Genomic DNA, 18,296 nt, shown 5'->3' with positions numbered 1-18,296 from the left:
GGAGATTCATCGCGTCGACCGCAAAGACGTAGAAAATCGAATAATGCCTTATGCTCAAAGGAAGCCTCGGGCCACGTACGAGACTGAATCAAGTCGTGGTTGCACAATTTCTTCTTTTCGGCCGAGGGGTCGAATTTAATGATGAGGCTCTCCTCCTTCAAATCTAGAGATGCGAATGAACTTTGATTCCGTCTCATCGTTTTCAGGTCGTGTCATCAGACTTAGGACATCGCGCTTACTGTGATGTATCGCGAGCTCGGTGACCCAAGATCACAATGGTCGAGATACACTTCACTACCCGCGATTGTTCATGCAGTCGCTAGGGCGTTTGATGTCGTCTTCGAAGTTTAAGATGACGACGCGATTCATTACCGACTGTGCAGCTGAGAGATCCCTAACAGAATGAATTAAAATTCGATCCACGGGTCCATGACGAGGGTCTCGGACGATCCTCCGGCTTTTCCACCGATAATGCTGAGTCTCTCTCAGTTAGAGACTGTACATGGATGATCGAGTATCCGACGCGTACCCATCCGAAAGCGTCGCTTCGCAACGCTCAACACGTAAAGTCGACTGACATGGTATCGTCTGTGGGTCAGAGAAATCTCCGCTGAGCCTGCCCAATACGCGACGGGAGTCAAATGTGTTTATTCTCATATCTGACTCCTCCGAATGCGCCCAGACCCTCATGTCCATTACTTGTTGACTTTCTGTGGGATCCCGCAGAGCCGTGTCGGTGAGAGTGATTTCCACTCTCGACGTCAACTTCCAGGGACCGCAGACTGCCAGTCTTGCAAGGCTGAGCAGATAGGCTGCGCCGCGCCGTTGGCTTTGGCCGCAGAGTCGGAGATCGAAGTTCATGGAAGATGGAGCCACTCGGGGTTCTCGGATGGAGCGCATAATCCGTCCACAGTGACTCTGATGCTCAATCAGAGCTTCACGCACGGAATTAATGTTTTCCAGAAGATCATTTCTAGATCGATAAATTCGCGAATCGATACCACAGGGAGTTCAATGAGGGAAGCGATCCATTCCGAGCAGGAAAAGACCATCCTCGGAATCTCTGCTACTCACACGAGGCTGAATCAATCCGAGGCTCCTCGATTCGACGTCGGGCATGCGGGGAATTCTCGGGAGAAGATCTCTCCAGCAGATTCCGATATGACCAATGAAGCTACAGTCACGAATCGGAGGAGGTCAAAGATACTGCAGACATGCGGATCTTGTCTCCCGAAGACCATCACTCGATAAGTTCATACCACCGATTCCGCCGTTGTCAATGTGAACCTTCCGAGGGTCCACGGAGCGGCGGTGCTCGGATCCTCGTAGGAACTGATGCCTGGCGGCTAGGGAGGGGGGGTCAAGGGGGCTGCGTGTTTGGGGATGGACGGTGAAACACTTTCGCTGAGGTTCCGATCGCTGTATGAGATGGGACGGGATCGGAGAATCCCTCCGTCGGACTCGAAAGGCCGTCCCTGTCTTTCCTATCCCTCCTACTAATGAAGCGCGACTGTCCGTGCTCAAAAAATTCCTCAGAAGCTCTTGATCTGATAATAATCAGCGAGGAATTCACATTTGCCCTGGTATCATACAATACGACAGCGGGAGGGATGCTCGATCATAACGCATGGAACAGGACCCGGTTCTCTACCTGCGGGTCTTAAGACCCCGGAGAGAGAGGAGCGATTCAAGCAGCACTGCCCTTCCAGCGTCAGAGACCGCTCTTGAAGACATGGTTACCCCGATAATGTCACGATCGCCTCCCGAGCAGTTAGGGTTCACCCACTAATGGCAAGGTAAATGAGGAATCGGAGCAACGCTCTTCTTTTCTCTTACTCTAACCATAAAATACGTGCATGACCGATCCGTCTCACACCCTTCCGCTACCTACTTAGCACTTTAGAAAGACTCTTCACTGACCGAGCTTCCCTCCCGTTCCGCTTCTCCCTCTCGGGAAACCCATGAAAACTCCCACGACTGCATGGAAGAAACGTCAACCTCTGTTTTCCGATAGAATTTATTCGTGTCGCTATCAAAAACATCGACAACAACTGCCTGTGCAGGGAATCCGATCAGGGCTCACAATATTAATGATGATATTTTTGCCACGGTCTATGTACAATGCTCCCAACTAGGAGAGGTTCGGTCCGCGTCTAGCTGTCCTTCTGTTCCTTTGAGGATATGTCGTTGGTTATCTCCGATTTTTTCACTACGCTTCTACTTAATGCTTCCATCGAGCACGAAAGCGACCGATGGGTCGGTTTTCGATCCCTTAGCTCTCGCATTTCCGACTTGCGGAAGTTTGGCACTTGTGGCACAGAGCTTGAACTGATAACTCCACAAGGAAGATGGGAACCCTCAGGAAGATTCACCGAAAGACTGAAGAAGTTCGAAGGAGCAATAGTGGGATCTGACGAGGGGTGTGATAGGAAAGGGAATGGACGACTTCTCAGTATCACGACTAATATACTTGAACGATCGTCGAAGGTATATATGGGGCATGCGGATAATAAATATATGTTCAATCGAGACCCCGTCGAAGAATTAAGAAATCAGACCGGATTCGAAGAATTGCGAAAGCATCCGCGACTCGAGCGAGCTTCTGAAGACGAAATACGAGTGGCTTCTGAGCTTGAGAGCGGATGCGCTCCCGGAATATCCGGGAGCGAGGGGAATTCTTCGTAATGGAAACAAAAAACTCCGTTGATTCGACGCTCGAGCCAGAGCTGACTTTCGCTGCCAGAGGGACGAGCGCGCTTGTTGCGGAAAGGTATAGGCTGAAGAGCGAAGCGAATCAAGATTCCCTTAGGGAATGAGAAGGAGGAGAGAATGGGACGGCAGAATCCAGGTTGAACCGGTGTGCGGATGAGAAGTAGAGAGCAGAGTGAGGAGGATGAGATTATAGGGAGGGATAGAGAGGAGAATGAAAGAGAAGGAGGCTCGGGTGGAATTCAGACAGTCTCGAATTCAAGAGGAAGGTGTTCGGCATCTGAACGAAGTGAAGGCAGAAAAACGGCGGCCGCATTGGCCAGGTCCTAAAAATATTACTATTCATCTCTTCCATAAATATTAGATCATCATTATCAATATAAATAGAATTTCTCGCTTTCTGAGCTTTCGACGGTAAGAGTGACTATGGAAGATCTCCGCACCTACTTCTTCCAGACCACGAGTTGGGACCGAAAATTTTCGATGCGGATGCGCGCTGATATCTGCAGGTCGATGGGTTGACGGGCGTTTCAATTTGTTACTGTTGAGCTTCTTTCGGGGCGGGCTTCTTGGTGAAGACGGGCAGGTCGTGGGGATAGTTCTTGAATACAGGCGCTTGACTCTGTTTGTGGCGTATGTATAAGAAAGCGCACATGATACACGTCACCACAAGGACCACCAGAAGCAAAAGCAAAATCGAGGCGAATCCCAGTGTGGACATGCACACCATGGAGCTGAGCTCCTCTTGGGTGAATTCGAGTGATTGATCCTGAGTAGAGTTACCCAAGCTAAAGTCAACGTCGCCGGCGCTCAGAACTCGAATGATCTTCGACACACCGATATCTTTCTCGCCCTCTTCGAGAGCGATATCGCGACGGAATCGACCAAGATCACGCTCTTGTCGGGAAAGCGTAGTCGTGTAAGTTATCTGACGATCGCCCGCTGCTGCGTGCTGGTCCTCCGGTGCACATTGTTCCGGACATTGATATCTGTGGACAGAGGTTTCCGTTGAAGACACCGACAAGACATTCCTCGGTAGGCTAATCCGCTTACACCTACGATTCGAAACACTGGAAATCCTGCATCACGAACTACCCGCAATACGTACCTGCAGATCTGGATGGTGCATTGGAAGTGTACTTCCATTGTATCGGGGAACTTGAAGGCTTGGAAGTGAGCGTATGAGAGGACTGTGGCCGATGATCCGAAGTTCTTGATTTTCGTGAATCGTGACATGAGCTTCGGACGGGCAACGCATCCCTTGGAGTCGACCAGTTCGATGGGAGCCCGCTGTCCGTCGTGGGCGATGCAGTTGCGCACCAACATATCGAACTTGTTCTCGTCGTCCTTGATAGCGAGTACCTGTGGGAAATTCGAGCTCTTTACGAACGATCCCTGCTGCTGCGAAATGAGACCGGGGGCGCTGTCGATCGATTGAGAAGCGGTCTTTTATGCTCTGAAAGATCAGTGATACTTGCCATGGTCATTGTCTGTCCAATCTTGACGATACCGGCGACTTCGGAGGCCCATGGACCCTTGCCGGCTTGGATTTGCATCCAGCAGCCGACATTGTCTCCAGCGAAATCGGCTCGTACGACATCGAGCATATCGACGGGGAATGGACGGAAAGTCACAGCTTTCTCATAGTTGTTGTGCCACGTACAGCGCAATTTACGAGCCTGATCCCAGACCTCCTGTACTTGGTGATCGTACTGAATGATGATCGTGTTTTCGAAGAACGATCCCGTGGCCGTATTGCCCTCCTGTCCGTAGAGTCCATTCTGAGCGTTTCCGACGGTGCCACAAGAGTTTATGGAGATGTCGAAAAAGACGGATTTCTTGCCGCTACCAGCAGGAAGGTGCACGCACGATCCGTAGGAATAGTGTCCTGGAATGTTTTTTATGCATACTCAATGAATGCTCCGTGAACGAATCGCTAGGCAAGAGGGTGCCAATCAAGGCAACGACACAAGTGCTGAACGCAGAACGAAATTCGGACAAACATAGAAAGGGTTACCATGTATCGCTTCGGTCTTTTCGACCAGATCGGCGTTTTCTGAAGTTTCTCTCTTCTGACGCTCAGGGCCGTAGCTCACATTATTCTGGTTAGCTCTACGGCCCTGCTTTTGTCTTCGGAGTAAGGCTGGATTTAGTGTGCCTTGAGGACAATACGGGACGATAACGTACGTACATGACATGACAGACAAATAAGACACATTCAAACATGACAGACAAATAAGTTCGAACGGACGGAGGGACGAATACACATTGCGAGAGGTAAGGCTTTTGCCTCTGGAATATGGGCGGCAAAAATGCACGAACCTTTAGAGAAAATGAGTCCGTTGAAGGGCCGGTCGAACTCCACAACTACCTTCATGAGATTCTTCTCACACTTGACGTCGAGGTGAACGATTTTGGGCATGTCAGGTTGAGACAGCGGCCAGGCTTCTTCGGGGTCAATGTGAGCAGGTTGGTGATTGACGGGAATCGGCGCAACAGCGTTGTCGTGGATCTCTTCGTGATGCTCCTCATGATGATGGATATTCGAAGGTTCCTCTTGGATTTGCTGCGCTTCAGGTTGGTGGTGGACAGGCAGAGCTTGCGGCTCGATGTTGTGATGGTGAACGGGTTCTTCGGGATGGAATACCGGCGCGTGAGCTTGTTGAGCCATTGGGACCGGATGGGGGTGGAAGACGGGAGCCGGCAACCCGTTTTGAGGATGATGATGCATTCCCGGGGGTGGAAGATGTTGCTGTTCCTGAGGCCAGGGTTGGGGCGCGTGGTGTTGGACATTGACGAATTGCTGCGAATGTCCCACACCTCGAGGCTGCGGAGCGTGTTGCGGGATCAAATTCGACGGAGCGTGGATCAGGCCGTGGGCGTTGAACGGAAAACCGAGATGGAATTGAGGCGGTGCCTGAACTCTGTTTTCAATTATGTGACCCGCTTCCTTCTGCTCGTGTTCAGACGAGACGTGTTTGTCGCTATGCAGAGCGGCGTTCACTGCATCAGCGAAAGCGTCCTCGTTCGATGAGGCGGCCATTTCGAGATCCTCGCCGGAATCAGAGGCCGAGGCATCGTTCTGCTTCGACTGATCCTGTTGCTGCTGCTGCTGCTGTTGCAGAGACTGTTGGTCTTCTGCCTCCACCTGCAACAACGGATCGACGGAACTCTTAGTCAGCTGAAGAGAGTGAGAACTGTCTGGAGTGAAAATTACTGAATTCTGTAAATCGGGAAGGAATCGAAAGAGTTTGACTGCGGATGGTTTCACGTGGTTCCGGGTTGGCTCTCTCCCATCATTCACATGAAGTCACGAGAGAGGATACACCATACGAGCTTCGCCTCTGGAATACGGAACAACCGCTATCTCGGAGCTCGACGGGATTTCAAATTGAAGGTTTTAGAGGCGCGTTTCGCATTTGAATCCATCAGCAGGGTTCTTCGTACGTCCTCATCTCCCTCCCAGGTGTATCTATCTTGTCCGACGTCGTCGTGAGTGCGTGCGATCCTGTCCGCCCGCCTGTCTTGATGAGTGTCGGACGGACGAACTGGATGAATGACTGACTGACTGACTGACTGGCTGACTGACTGACTGACCATGTTACACGGCTAGAATCGCTTCAGATTGGTATGGTCGTCGGATGACGGGTCTTCCATTTCTTTGTATGAGAGAACAGATCAATAAATGCTTGCCGAGCAAGCGAACTATTGATCCCGCATTTAGCCGAAGTTGCTTTCTGCCATTACTGCCGCCGCTGCGTTAATTAGACCGTTCCGTTGCTCGATCGCTGCATGGCTAGAGGCCGACTGGATGCTCTGCCAGCGAGCTGTCTGACGTACCCGCAGTGACCCGTTTTTATTCCACTGTATTCCATGAGCACGCTGGTCTGATTGTCGACTGTCGCTTGCCCTTCTTTCGGACGCGAACGAGCGAGTTACGGACGGTCAGTCAACTACAAGTTTCCCGGCGAGCCTGACTCGAGCACGGACCTCCTCGGAGGAGTTTTCTAGTCCCCCCCGTCCCTAATATTCGGCCCAGAATCCCGCGTAGCTCACTGCCGATCAAATCCGAAGCGGCCGTATCGATAAATTCCCGGGAACGACGTAATCCGGGTAAATTTCCGGTTGCCGAAAGTAGATCTTGACGACGGAGTATCACGGCGCGATCCTCTCGACGAAATGCCGAAAGAAAGGCGCGAATCAGTCGGCGGTCGATCTATTAGCTCTACAACATTAGAATCAAAGAAAAAGGAACACCGCGAATGGCGGGCATCGACAGCGTCGCGTCACCGCCAATAATAATCGGTCCGGAACTCGGTTCTAAAAATGATCTATATATTGGATACCGGAGCGTACGTCTTCGGGAAAAAGGTCACTGAGAACTGAATGCGGACAGAGTGAAGTGAGAGCGATGTGGAAGCGAAAAACGAAGAGCGCAATCTTAATTGGGTCACTCTTGTCGATACATCAATGAATGAAAGAAAAAGCCAGTTTCTCTGCCGGTCTCCCTTTCGCCTCTTCTTCCGCCATTTCATCGATCCACTGACTGGCTGCTCGAAGTTTTCCTTAGCGCAGACGTAACATTCCTCTTGTTTTCCATCAGCGGTTCTACTTGGTGGCACCAGCAGCGGTTTAAGGAATGACTTGCTTGGGCGGATCCGGGGGGGAACGTCCTTGTGGCACTCGCGCCAGTGCTCGGGTACCTCGCTCAACGAATACCGCTCTAACTGAGTCGTAGGCTCCTCGAGCGCGCACAGAGAACCGCAAGGAAAATGACGCAGCAGAAGTTTCCGCCGTCGCGACGGGTCAAGCGGCCAGCTGACCAGAAGGCTAAGAACCACAGGAAGCTACGGTGAGGCAACATCTGCTCTTGTAAGCAAGCAGTTAGTCTGAGCGAGCGGTATTTTGGAAGCATCAGTTCTCTCAACAGAAAACTGAGGATCCTACAAAAAGAAACCTGCGAGTAGACAGAGCGAAGGGTATAACGAGCGACAAGAAAAAGAAGCGGGAGATTAAGGCAGGAAGAAGCCGAAGCTAATAGTATATTTATCTTCCGTAAGCTCACGTATCTGACCTGGAATGCGGCAAGCACAGGCGACCAGCAGGCAGAGGAGCCAGGCAGTCACTTTGTCTGTCGGTCTTCTAGCGAGGAGCCGCTCGCGGCGGAGAAAAGCAGTCGAAGCCGACGGATGATAAAGACGCGCAGACATACCGAAATGTACAAAGAAGGCTACGGTCTGACAGCCTTCGGCACGGTTATGCCGGCATGACTTACTCATCTCCGAACTCGACTGGCCGTGGAAAAAAATGATCAGACCGATAACGATTGGGATCTGCACCGATCCATTCTCAGTATTTTCGGCCCACTCGTACTATCCTCTTCCCTCCGTATCATCCGGATATCCTGAGCAGGATAGAGAAGTATTGTAGCATCTGAGCGTCGAGTTCGAATAAGAAGAGAACATTGGTCTATCCCCACCTACCGACATCCACCATGTCGATCTCCTACGTCTCGCCCCCAGGCAGGAGAGGTTGGAATTCTGAAAGAGATTTCCAGCGGCTCCTTTTCAGGGAGCGCGCCAGGGCGAGACTCCGAACAGCGACACTCTCCGATCAATCGTACCGCGCAGCGTAGAATCGCACTGTCCTAGCTCTCAATTAATGGGACACTGTGTTTACGAGCCGCTCCGCGGACTAGCTACGCTCTCGAGCGGTCGCGTGCTATTTCTTATTCATGAAGAAAAATTATCTCCTGTAGGTATAGGAATTCCATAGGACCATTGTAGCGGGGATTAACGGTTAAGGGAGGGGAAGTGCGAGATGATCCGACGGAACTTCGTCCGTGTCTAGGCTATTCGGAGAAATCCGCGAGCGTTTGTTGTCTTTTGCAGGATGAGAGAATCGGCTGGTGACCAGAAAAGCGACACAAAGGAAAAAGAGTGAGAGTTCTTAAAGATTCTCGCGCAGTGAAAGCAGCCAAGGAAATGAAGGTGCTGAGGCGGGCAATAATTTCAAGTGACTGCTGACCCAGTGCGCTGTAGCCGCGGGCCATGCTGCTTGCTTTTTTAGCTGGCTCGCTGCGAGTTTATTTATCAATCTATCCATCTTTCTGCCCATCTATCCGTGTGTCTTTCTGCGGACCGAAACCGTCGCCCGGTTGGCAGGAGCAATCCAGATGTCGGTATCGAGGCATAAATCGTTTCTCGCGTTGTTTTGATTGCAGACAAGTGAACACCGATTGGGAGCATAACGATCGAATAACGGCTTTTCCGGCAGCGATTGGCATTTTAATTTGTCCTGGTTCCTGTCCGTCTCTCGCCGTACGCGCCTTCAGCGACTCGCTTCCGAACTTTTCCCGCAGAAGAACTTCTCGTATCCGATCGCGTGCAAGTTCCGACGACGAGGGAAATTGTGCGCGATCGCGACGAGGACCCGGCGCGACTTATCACAGAAGTGAATGAGGAATCCGAATGCTGCCACCACCATGTTCGGGTCCATGCCACCGAGAACCAATTTGGCATCGCCCGGCTCGCCTCTGGCTGTCCGATAAAAGGAACGATGACCAGGAAGCGAGCACTGCGCTGATCAAGACGAAATCGGATCAGAAAAAAGAATTTCCACAGATGCCTCGACGACCATTTTCAATTCGGAGAATAATCTCCTTTTCCCTGCCGCATTTTGCGCGTGTTTGCTGTCAGCAGCAGACCTGAATCCTATTGTCCTGGCCGGACCAGCCCCCCACGAAACTTCTTTGAGTCGCTCGACTCAGAGCGAGCGAGGAGATATCTGGGCTCCTTCGCGTCAGTTTCAGCATTGTAGACCGGGAGACTGCGGACGATTAGGTACATGGTGCCGCGAGCCGAAGAGGCGAGAGCTTTCAAACCGGCCGTCGCGGGCGGAATGCCCCCGACGAATTGGTCAAGCTCTTCCAAACTGAGGGAATCCTTCCATTCAGCTCGGCCCACCGCCGGTTTTCGCATGATCGCCCGATGGACCGCTATCGCTCGATCGAGGCCTCCCAGGGCGCGTTGAGCAGCTGCCCCGATTGGCTCCGTGATGCTTACGTCGCTGAGCATCAGTGTTATTAAAGGTGTCACTTCAGAATGTCCGGGAATAGTTAGAGGCCCCTTTCGCAGAGAGGATCCGAACGGAAGTGAACATTTTCGATCTTGAAGACCTCAGGGCGTCCTTAGAGATCGGAATTCGAGAATGTGCCCGCGATTGTTCCACAGATCCGCACTATGGGGGATAAAATGGTTTCGGAAGAGCCCATGCTCATTCCAGGTACGTCATGCAGATCTACGGTCGATCATGGGCTGATAGGTTCAACCCTCAAACTCGTTTACTGGATGTCCCAGATCCTCGTGAGGGCTCCTTCGCCTCGAACAAGTCGGATTCTCGTGACGGATAACGGAAACGAATGACAGCGGAGGAGGATGAGAGGAACTCCGACCCGACGGCCACGACGAGCAAATTCAATTGCTAATTATTGCTCTCATTCTCAGCGAGAGTCGTTTGTAGAACACTTTTTCGCGACTAATTCTCTGAAGTTCACGGCGACAGCTCAGCGATCCAGACGGGTTTAACGAGTGAGAACCTCGCTCGCGATAATTACGTACAGAACGTTCTCGACGCTTCCGCAAAGGAGTGGAATTATTTCGTCTGCTTCGCGGGACCATCATTCTTGTAATGGCCACGGCGGCTCCCCTTTCGCGGAAGACATTCCACAGTCGCAATCCACACTCGCAGAACTCCTAAACTGCGTAAACTGAGTTGGACGGGGTCTCCTACTGGCAAACGAGCTGAGAAACATGCTCCGGGGCCGTTTTTCCCTTTCCGGCTGCGAGCAATAAGTGGCGTGTATGAGTTCTCACTGTGGAATCATTATACATAGTACCGCGTTCCCTGAGAACAAGAGCATCCACAAGAGACGATCGGTTGACCACTCAGCCTTTGAGGGACTATGCGCGTTTTCCATCAACAGAAGCTCATTTGAAAAACGAAGCGAAGCGTACCGATAACAAGAGCGACCGACCAAGCAACCAATCGACCGAGCAAATGGCCTACCAACGGAACCAGCGCTCGGCGACACTTCACCGTCGTCGGCAGCAGCCACTAAAAGCTCCGAAAAAGTGTTGATTCAGAAAACCAGTGATTTCATCTATCGTCGTTGTCTGGGTCCATGGAAAGAACAAATGCCTGCGTGGGAAGCACGAGGCGGGGAGAATAGATCGAAGTCTTCTCAAACATGGGGATCGGCGACTGATGGTGCATTTAACCTAATTAGCAAAAGCTGAGATGGACGAGCCGATTCAGAACTCACCTGGCTGCTCGCCGAAATTGCTATGAAGGAGAGCAAGAGGAGCAGGCTTTCAGAGGGGAGCCGCATTGCGTCTTGTATGGAGGGACCTGTAAGTTGGAAAAAGATTCATTTAGTTCGGAAAGTCAATGTATTCAACGCAGTCCTCCGACCATCAATCGATGGCAGAAAAATAAATAAACACAATGCGAAGCATCATCAATACAGCTACCGTCAGCACATCCCCCGTGCGCAACTCAATGATTCCGCGCCACCTCGGCCCAAATTTTCGGTTGACTTCAAGAAGCACACCGACATTCGAAAAAGCTTATTGAGGATCTTCGCAGAATCGTGCACATCTATCCATGACCGGAGTGTTCGACCGACACGCTGGGGTCGTATAGGAGGGCGAAGATTTTGGGACATGATTCCGAAATATGATCTCATGCCGTTCTCACGCTTCTGTGGGGACTGCGGAGCCGCCGCTGCCCATCGGAAGAAACATCTGATCTGATTGGGGCGACGCAATTGTGGGAATGCACCCTAAGATACTTTGAGCTGCCCCCGTGGCTTCCTCCCGGAAGGACCGTGAAGAACAATGTGTCATCTTCAATCGTTGTTGAACAGCCCGAGCGAGGCTCTCAGCGTTAGGATACCAACACGCGCTTTCACTTCCCTAGTGTCACTTCTGTGATGAAGATATCGCAGCAGTCGTCAACTCCCGATTTAGGGCTCGTTGGGGATTCCCCAGTACGCAAGCGAGCCATTATGTGAGACGGACCGGCGGCGGGTGACGGAAGGCATCGATTCCTGAGCTCGGAAACTACCTACATCGACTTGACGTCAGAGCCGGCCAGGATCTCGTGCAGTCGCGGGTTTCATAATTCGCCCGTCTTATTGTTAGTTCCTTGATGTACTTCTCGCGTGTGACGCTTCGACCCGGACCGCTTTCAGAGGTGTTCCGGTAATCGTCACAGGAGAATGTCGGAGCCAGCTTCCGGCCTGATAAGTCGAGATGGAAAAATAAGTGGATACACTTTCACTCTTGCACGAAGCTTGGAACTACTCGAAATAGGGATGACTTCACTCCTCATCGAGTTAGTGTCATGGATCGTGATAGTATCGAGAGCTGACGAGAAAGTTTGTTACACGCAAAATGAGAGAAGACACTTGTTCATGAAAATAATCGACGAGGAGCGATGTATCTAAGATGAACCAGCCCCGAGTGAAGGCAAGGGGCCCAGATTATCCGGTGTAACATGCGAGAGGCGTCGGTTTAGTTCACGGAACCCCTCGATGATCCTGTTACAAAGCAACATCCGAGCCTCAGAAGATACCGACAGACTGACTGACTGACCGACCGACCAAGCAATGAGCCGAGCATCGACCAATCAGTCGACCGCTCAATTTCGATCTGATGCAAAGCATGACTGACAGCGACGGCATCCACCGGGAACTATATGCGGGATAGAACACAATATCTTGTGTCGAGCTCGACGCCAGCTTAGCCGGATCGATCTATGAATTCAGTGATTGATTCCACCGGCCGCTTCAATCGGCGTTCTCTCATCGCTTGACCGAGTAGTCAATTTGTGATAAGGAACCGAGTTGTTTCGTGATGCCGGTTCCGAACAACTACGAAAACCGATTCTGAACAACTACGAAAACCGATTCCCGAACGCGTCAGGTGTTCGCGAGCCCCCGAATCGGAGAAATACAGTGTTTCGATGGTAAATGGGAAGAATGCTGTAATTGAGAGGTACCTTAACCAGATTTGAAGGTTCACAAATTACGCTTACGGTGCGTCGAATACTTTCGCTTTGTGACACCGGCTCTGAGCGTCTCCGCGGGAGATTTATCGTTGCTTCTCTCTGGACCTTCCGTCATTAATCATAATCCAAGTACCAAATATCGATTCGATATTTCGCTTTTTGAAAACGCGAGGATTTATCGCTCCGATCCCGAAAAGGATCTCTGCGGGATAGAGAAGCATGTCTTGCAGATGGAAGCCCGGCGGTGTACGAAGCCACACTTGGAAGGATTGATCCCATTTCCGCCACAGAAGGAGTTGGAATTTCATATATATGTATTTGGAAGGCGGCTCTCATCCATTCGTCGTCCTGCTCTTCAGAAGTTGTTCGTCTCGATGAGCCGTCAGCCGCGGTCCAAGCGGAGCGACCGCTCGATCATGCAGATAGGCATGAGCCAACACAGGAGAGGAGCAGCAAGAATGAAGGCATAGTGAAACACAAGAGAATTCTCATCGTCATCGTTCGATTTGCGATGCCGGTGCTCAAGCTTCCTCGATGAATCCTCCGCCACGCTTCCCTCGCTGCTCCTGGACCTACCGGAACGCTCATTATCGGCGTTCGATATTTCAACTGAAGGAATCTGAGTTCGAAGCGTTTCCTTCAAATGCCGACTGCAAGCCTCGATTCAAGCTCAAACGACTCAAATCTGTGGCGAGCGGCTAGTTGATCCGTACAGCCGAATTTTTGGATGATCGCTCCGCTCTGACCCAAATGTACGACGCTAATTGGAGTTTAATTTTCGGGACCAGTTTACAAAGTGTCTAAATCGTCGCCAGAAGCGACTCGGCAGCGGCGAGAGAGCGACAATATGGTTGACCCAAATTAGTGATGAACGACGTCAACAGGGAAGGCGACGCCGTCGGCGAACCGCACTCATGTCAGTGAGGGAAATTTTGTCCGGTGGAAGTGAAAGTTGCTCGCTCTGAGGAATGACCTTTCGCTTCTTCTCCGTCGCTTCACTCGGTGGCTGTGTTCGAGCCTCGCTTACGGCGAAAATTCCGTATGATTCTTTCCACCGAGCCGGATGGATGTACCGACGAGCGGACGAAAACTGGGACTTTCATACACCTCGACAGCGAAAGACAAGCGAATTCATTGGAAGACGCCTCCCGCCGACAAGTCTGCACAGGAATCGTAGACTGATGTTGGGGGCGACGTGACGACAAGACGGAAAAAAATGAGTTCTCCTGAGGACGACGAACCAACAAACAATCACGCTCGAGCTCAATCAGCGGAAGTCAGTCTGCCGGTGATGGCTCCTCTCTTTTTGGAAATCAAATCGCGGTCTGAGAATTCACTGGAATATACCCGATGGAAAAGGACAATGGGCGACCGAAGAGCTCTCCCATCGTGGAGTCGAGAAGAGCGGGAGAACTTCAAGGTGTGTGTGAACGAGAGGAAACGACCTCGACTTCTCAGTGAAAAGAATATCATCACTCATTCGGGAGTCGACTGGCCGGTCGTTGTGCGCGCGGATGAGCATGTGACGGAACGGGAATTCGTCTCTGTTCCTCCCGACGTCGCCGAGGAGCATTGTGTCTGGTAATCCTCACGCCTCATATTTTCGCAGACAATCTGGCGCTTAGCAGCGCGCAATTTCTCAAACGGAAATACGAGATCCGTCTGAAATTCGAACGACTGAGAAGAGTCGCATCCACTTCGTCTCTATGCCGAGCCTGCAGCAAGTCAGTCGCCTTTTTGGGCGCATCTTGTACGCACACTGTCCAGTGATCGCACGCGGTCTGATTGGCAACCACTCGTCTAATTGGCGATTTAATAATTCTAATCGAGCAGAAGGAGATATTTAAACCCTTAAGCATAATGATCTTGGGAGTGATATTAATGTAGGCGGAGCATCGACCGTGCGCGGTAGAGCCTCATGTGAGCAGCTGAGCGATCCCCGCCCGCTTGCCCGCCTACGCATCCGTCCGTCACGGTCGATCCCCCATGCGACTCGAAGGTGCCCGAGTTAGTAAGTATCCACCGTAACATCCCGGCGATCTCCCCGAGCGATGTCGATCAGATGCCGAATCGGTACACAATTCGAAAAGCTACAAGGACAGTGGAGGAATAGGCTACACAGGGCTCGAATTCAAACTTGACCGGCGTTCCAGGGAGAATACTGACAACCCATGAGCTAAGGGACGAACGGGCAGAGGGACATTCACAAAGTTTGTCGTGGACGTATTTTTTCCGGCGCTCTTGTGAGCAGGAGCCCGTACTGTGAGAGCAAGTTTTTTGTAAACTTTCGGTGACGGGGAGTTCATCTTTTAACCGGTCAACACGAGCGTTGGTCGGATCTGGCCCTCGCTTTGCTCCGCATGACATTTTTCGAGCAAAGGAACGGAGCTAAGGCTTCATTTGGTTCTGAGCATTTCTGAGCTTCCAAGCGAGAACGGTGGTTCCGAGCGAACTAGAACCAGCTTCGATGGTGGAACGCTTCCTCGAAAGCCGCACCGTATAGTCACTCGCAACACAATCGCTGGAGAAGTCGCTCCGGGGGAGCCGAGCGCTGACGACAGAGATACCATCGTTTACCACCTCTATCTGGGGGTATGAACGGAATCCTAACGACGTCGCTTGTGATCGTTCGGGGAATATCCGGTCCCGAGGGGAGGGCACAAAGTCCGCGAAGGGTCGAGATTATCCTCTCTCGGCGGGCCTATACTACTCTACACTTCACACTAGTCTACACTTCAAGAGGAGGATTCCTGTACCTTTGAACGAAGGCGATGTCCTCCTGACTGAATTATTCCAAATACTGAAGTCGGAGATCAAAGATGCCGCCCGTTCACTTTCACTTGTGCGACTGCTCCCAGCGGAGGATCCCGACAGCACCGTTCCTTCAGATGTTCTGAACTTTTGCCGGGCCTGCAACCACTTTTCTGTATGAACTGTTGTGTACCGTTAACGCGAGCCTTACCCAAATTCTAGCGATGCCCGGAGAGAGTGACAGAGAAGGTTCGCGCGCCACGACCGATGAAGGCGAGAGCGAAGACAGCCGCAGCTTCAGCGGCTCCGGCGGCTCAAGCAACATCTTCTAGCAAGACAGATAGTGAAACTACTTCTGGTTTTCACCGTGGTCAGCTGTCGCTGCTCGTTCCATTGGCGACTTCGCCGCTTGTTCGGAACGATGTGGCTCCGGAGAAAGTTAGCCGATTCGACGGAGCATCAAGCGCTCATCGAAGTACAATCACGCAACCACTATCGGGCTCTATGGATGGATGTATGATGTGGACAGCGATTCGACGAAATCAGACGCAGGATTCTCAAGACATCCGCCGCGTTCATGTATCGAAGGTGTTGAATGTTCTACACGGCTTAGCTGAAACCGAAAATTAATTAACGAGACATCGGTACGGATGAAGCTTAAAAATATTTGCACATATGTATGTACGTCAGAACGAGACGTCTCGAGGGGGTGCCTAATGAGGTACTCGAACAGACGGGTCCCCTGATAGCCAGAGACGATCGAAGGCTGTTCAGTCTTGTTCATGGATCACCGTCAATCAATTTATGGATGTTCGACAGAATCTACTTTAAGATGGATAGGACCCGAAGACAGCTAAACAGAGTCATCTGATCGGATCCCCATCAGCCCCCGGGGATAAATGAAGGCTCGGAGATAATTATTACTTGAGTTTCTTGAGTTTTTCATGAATCACTCGGTTTTTGCGTCGAGCCTAGTGACCAAACATTGCGCTGGAGCTCATCTTGAAGGACGCACCGCCTGAACCACCTAATTTAATCTCCGAAAATACGGCCTTCTCGAGAAACTAGTAATTTCCGGAAAAAAAACCGGCCAGTGCTGTCCGCCGTATCCAGGACGCGGCACGCGGCGCCATAGACTCAATGCTTAAGCGCTTCGGCGCGCCATGGCGCTTAGGCATTGAGTCTATGGTCCATGGGACTTGCAATGCTCGGTGCGGCGCGGCGCAAAGCTCTGGTACCGGCTCGTGGGAAATTCGGAGGGGAGTTCTCAGTCCGAGCTCCATATTCCGCTGCGACGGCTGCGGGCGGCATCAGCTATCATGAGGAGGCGAGAGCCCTCGAAGAACGGGATCTGTGATCGAGCAGCGAGCGTTCTCGGACGCGGCTTACGGAAGAGTCCCAGATAGATCGCACAAAATATCGCTTCGGACGTCTGGTTCCACAGGGCGATCTGAAGAATGACACGTAATGCCATCAGCATCGCACGTACGCGATCGGAAACGTACAAGAAGAAACACGAGCAAAAAAATCGAAGAGGAAGAATGGTATGAGATGTCGCTTCGACGACGCTGTTGAGGCTCAGTGAGTATAATTGCTTTCCGTGGTTGATCGACCGGCCTGTTCGGTCGGTGTCTCGCTCGTTTGGTCGCCGCGCCGGCCGGCTGACCGGCCCGTCGGGCCGGGCTACTTGTGATAAGGCGATTTTTTCGGTAGATTAGAAAGAGGTTTCCAGCTATCGTTTGGGCAAAACACGAGCGTATTTGGCCGGAAGTAGATGACCAGGACGAAAAGTGGCATCAATGGAATACGATGAGAATCATTCCTGCGGGACAAGGGGAAGCAAAACGCCCCATCTTGAGCAGATCTACGATCGCTAACGCCGCGCCGGTGACGAGTGACGACTGACGTTCCGTGATCAGCTGCCACATCTTACTGTTCGACTCGATACACATAATAACAGCCGACGACAAGGCAAATCTAAGGGTTGTTGATGTCGATGTTTCATTCTCGGGTAAGAAAAAAGTACCGATGGAAGTACTGGATTCGGGTTCACGGAAGCCCGATGGAGTCTTCACCCGGACTCCTCCCCCCAGGACCTTCCGCTGCTGGAGATCGGATATTCAAGATCGACTTTCAATATCAGCTCGGAGTAAATCTTTTGGAATGAGCAGGACCGATTCGAAGATTGGAAGAGATCAAGCTCGAGAAGGATTGCGATTACGGGGAAACTCCTTGGGGAAAAGAGGTGATCATAGCCGTGGAATTTCTTCTAGGATCCATCTGGGTAGTCCCGAAACGGTACCCGATGCTTCCATTCTAGTCGTCAGTGAAGCTCGACGAGAAAACGCTTTCGTACATTCAGATTGGGACGGCAGTTCATGACAGCGCCTCTCCGTACCCATTGTTCCAAAGCGCTTTCAGCTCCATGTTTCCGGCTCTCTTTTTTTTATGGTCAACATCACTTATTCGCTTACTAGCTCTCATTACCGCAGGAGGGATAAAGACTCACCTCTTCCTTTCGCTCGGGGAGGAACATTCTGAGAAACCATCTCACATGTCAAAAGGACCGAACGGGCTCAGCGGCTGTCGTCTTTTTTTCCTGCAGCGATTGGTCCGCAGAAATGAGCGCCTGTCGTCAGCCTGGTGCATATTCGTCCGCGCTGTTTCTCATAGTCGTCGTTGTCGTTCGACCGACATATGCGTGGAATTTGGATCACATCGAAGACCAGAATTCCGAATGTTTCCAATTAGCCTAGCGGCCAGAA

General features: G+C 51.5%; 1 protein-coding gene across 1 annotated transcript; it reads right to left on the bottom strand.

Moving 5' to 3' along the window:
* Positions 1-3,247: 3,247 nt before the first annotated feature.
* Positions 3,248-18,080, bottom strand: LOC100908748 (uncharacterized). The gene is made up of 6 exons (XM_003747459.3): positions 18,041-18,080; positions 11,033-11,118; positions 5,032-5,857; positions 4,188-4,597; positions 3,818-4,071; positions 3,248-3,698 (listed from the first exon to the last, which is right to left on the bottom strand). The coding sequence occupies exons 1-6, from the start codon at positions 18,078-18,080 to the stop codon at positions 3,248-3,250; spliced, it is 2,067 nt and encodes a 688-aa protein (XP_003747507.1).
* Between the last annotated feature and the right edge of the window lie 216 nt (positions 18,081-18,296).

Source organism: Galendromus occidentalis, unplaced genomic scaffold (genome assembly GCF_000255335.2).
Source record: "Galendromus occidentalis unplaced genomic scaffold, Mocc_1.1 scf7180000077522, whole genome shotgun sequence".
Classification (NCBI taxonomy): domain Eukaryota; kingdom Metazoa; phylum Arthropoda; class Arachnida; order Mesostigmata; family Phytoseiidae; genus Galendromus; species Galendromus occidentalis.
The sequence above is the reverse complement of the archived record's forward strand: the minus strand, read 5'-3'. Positions and strand labels throughout refer to the sequence as shown.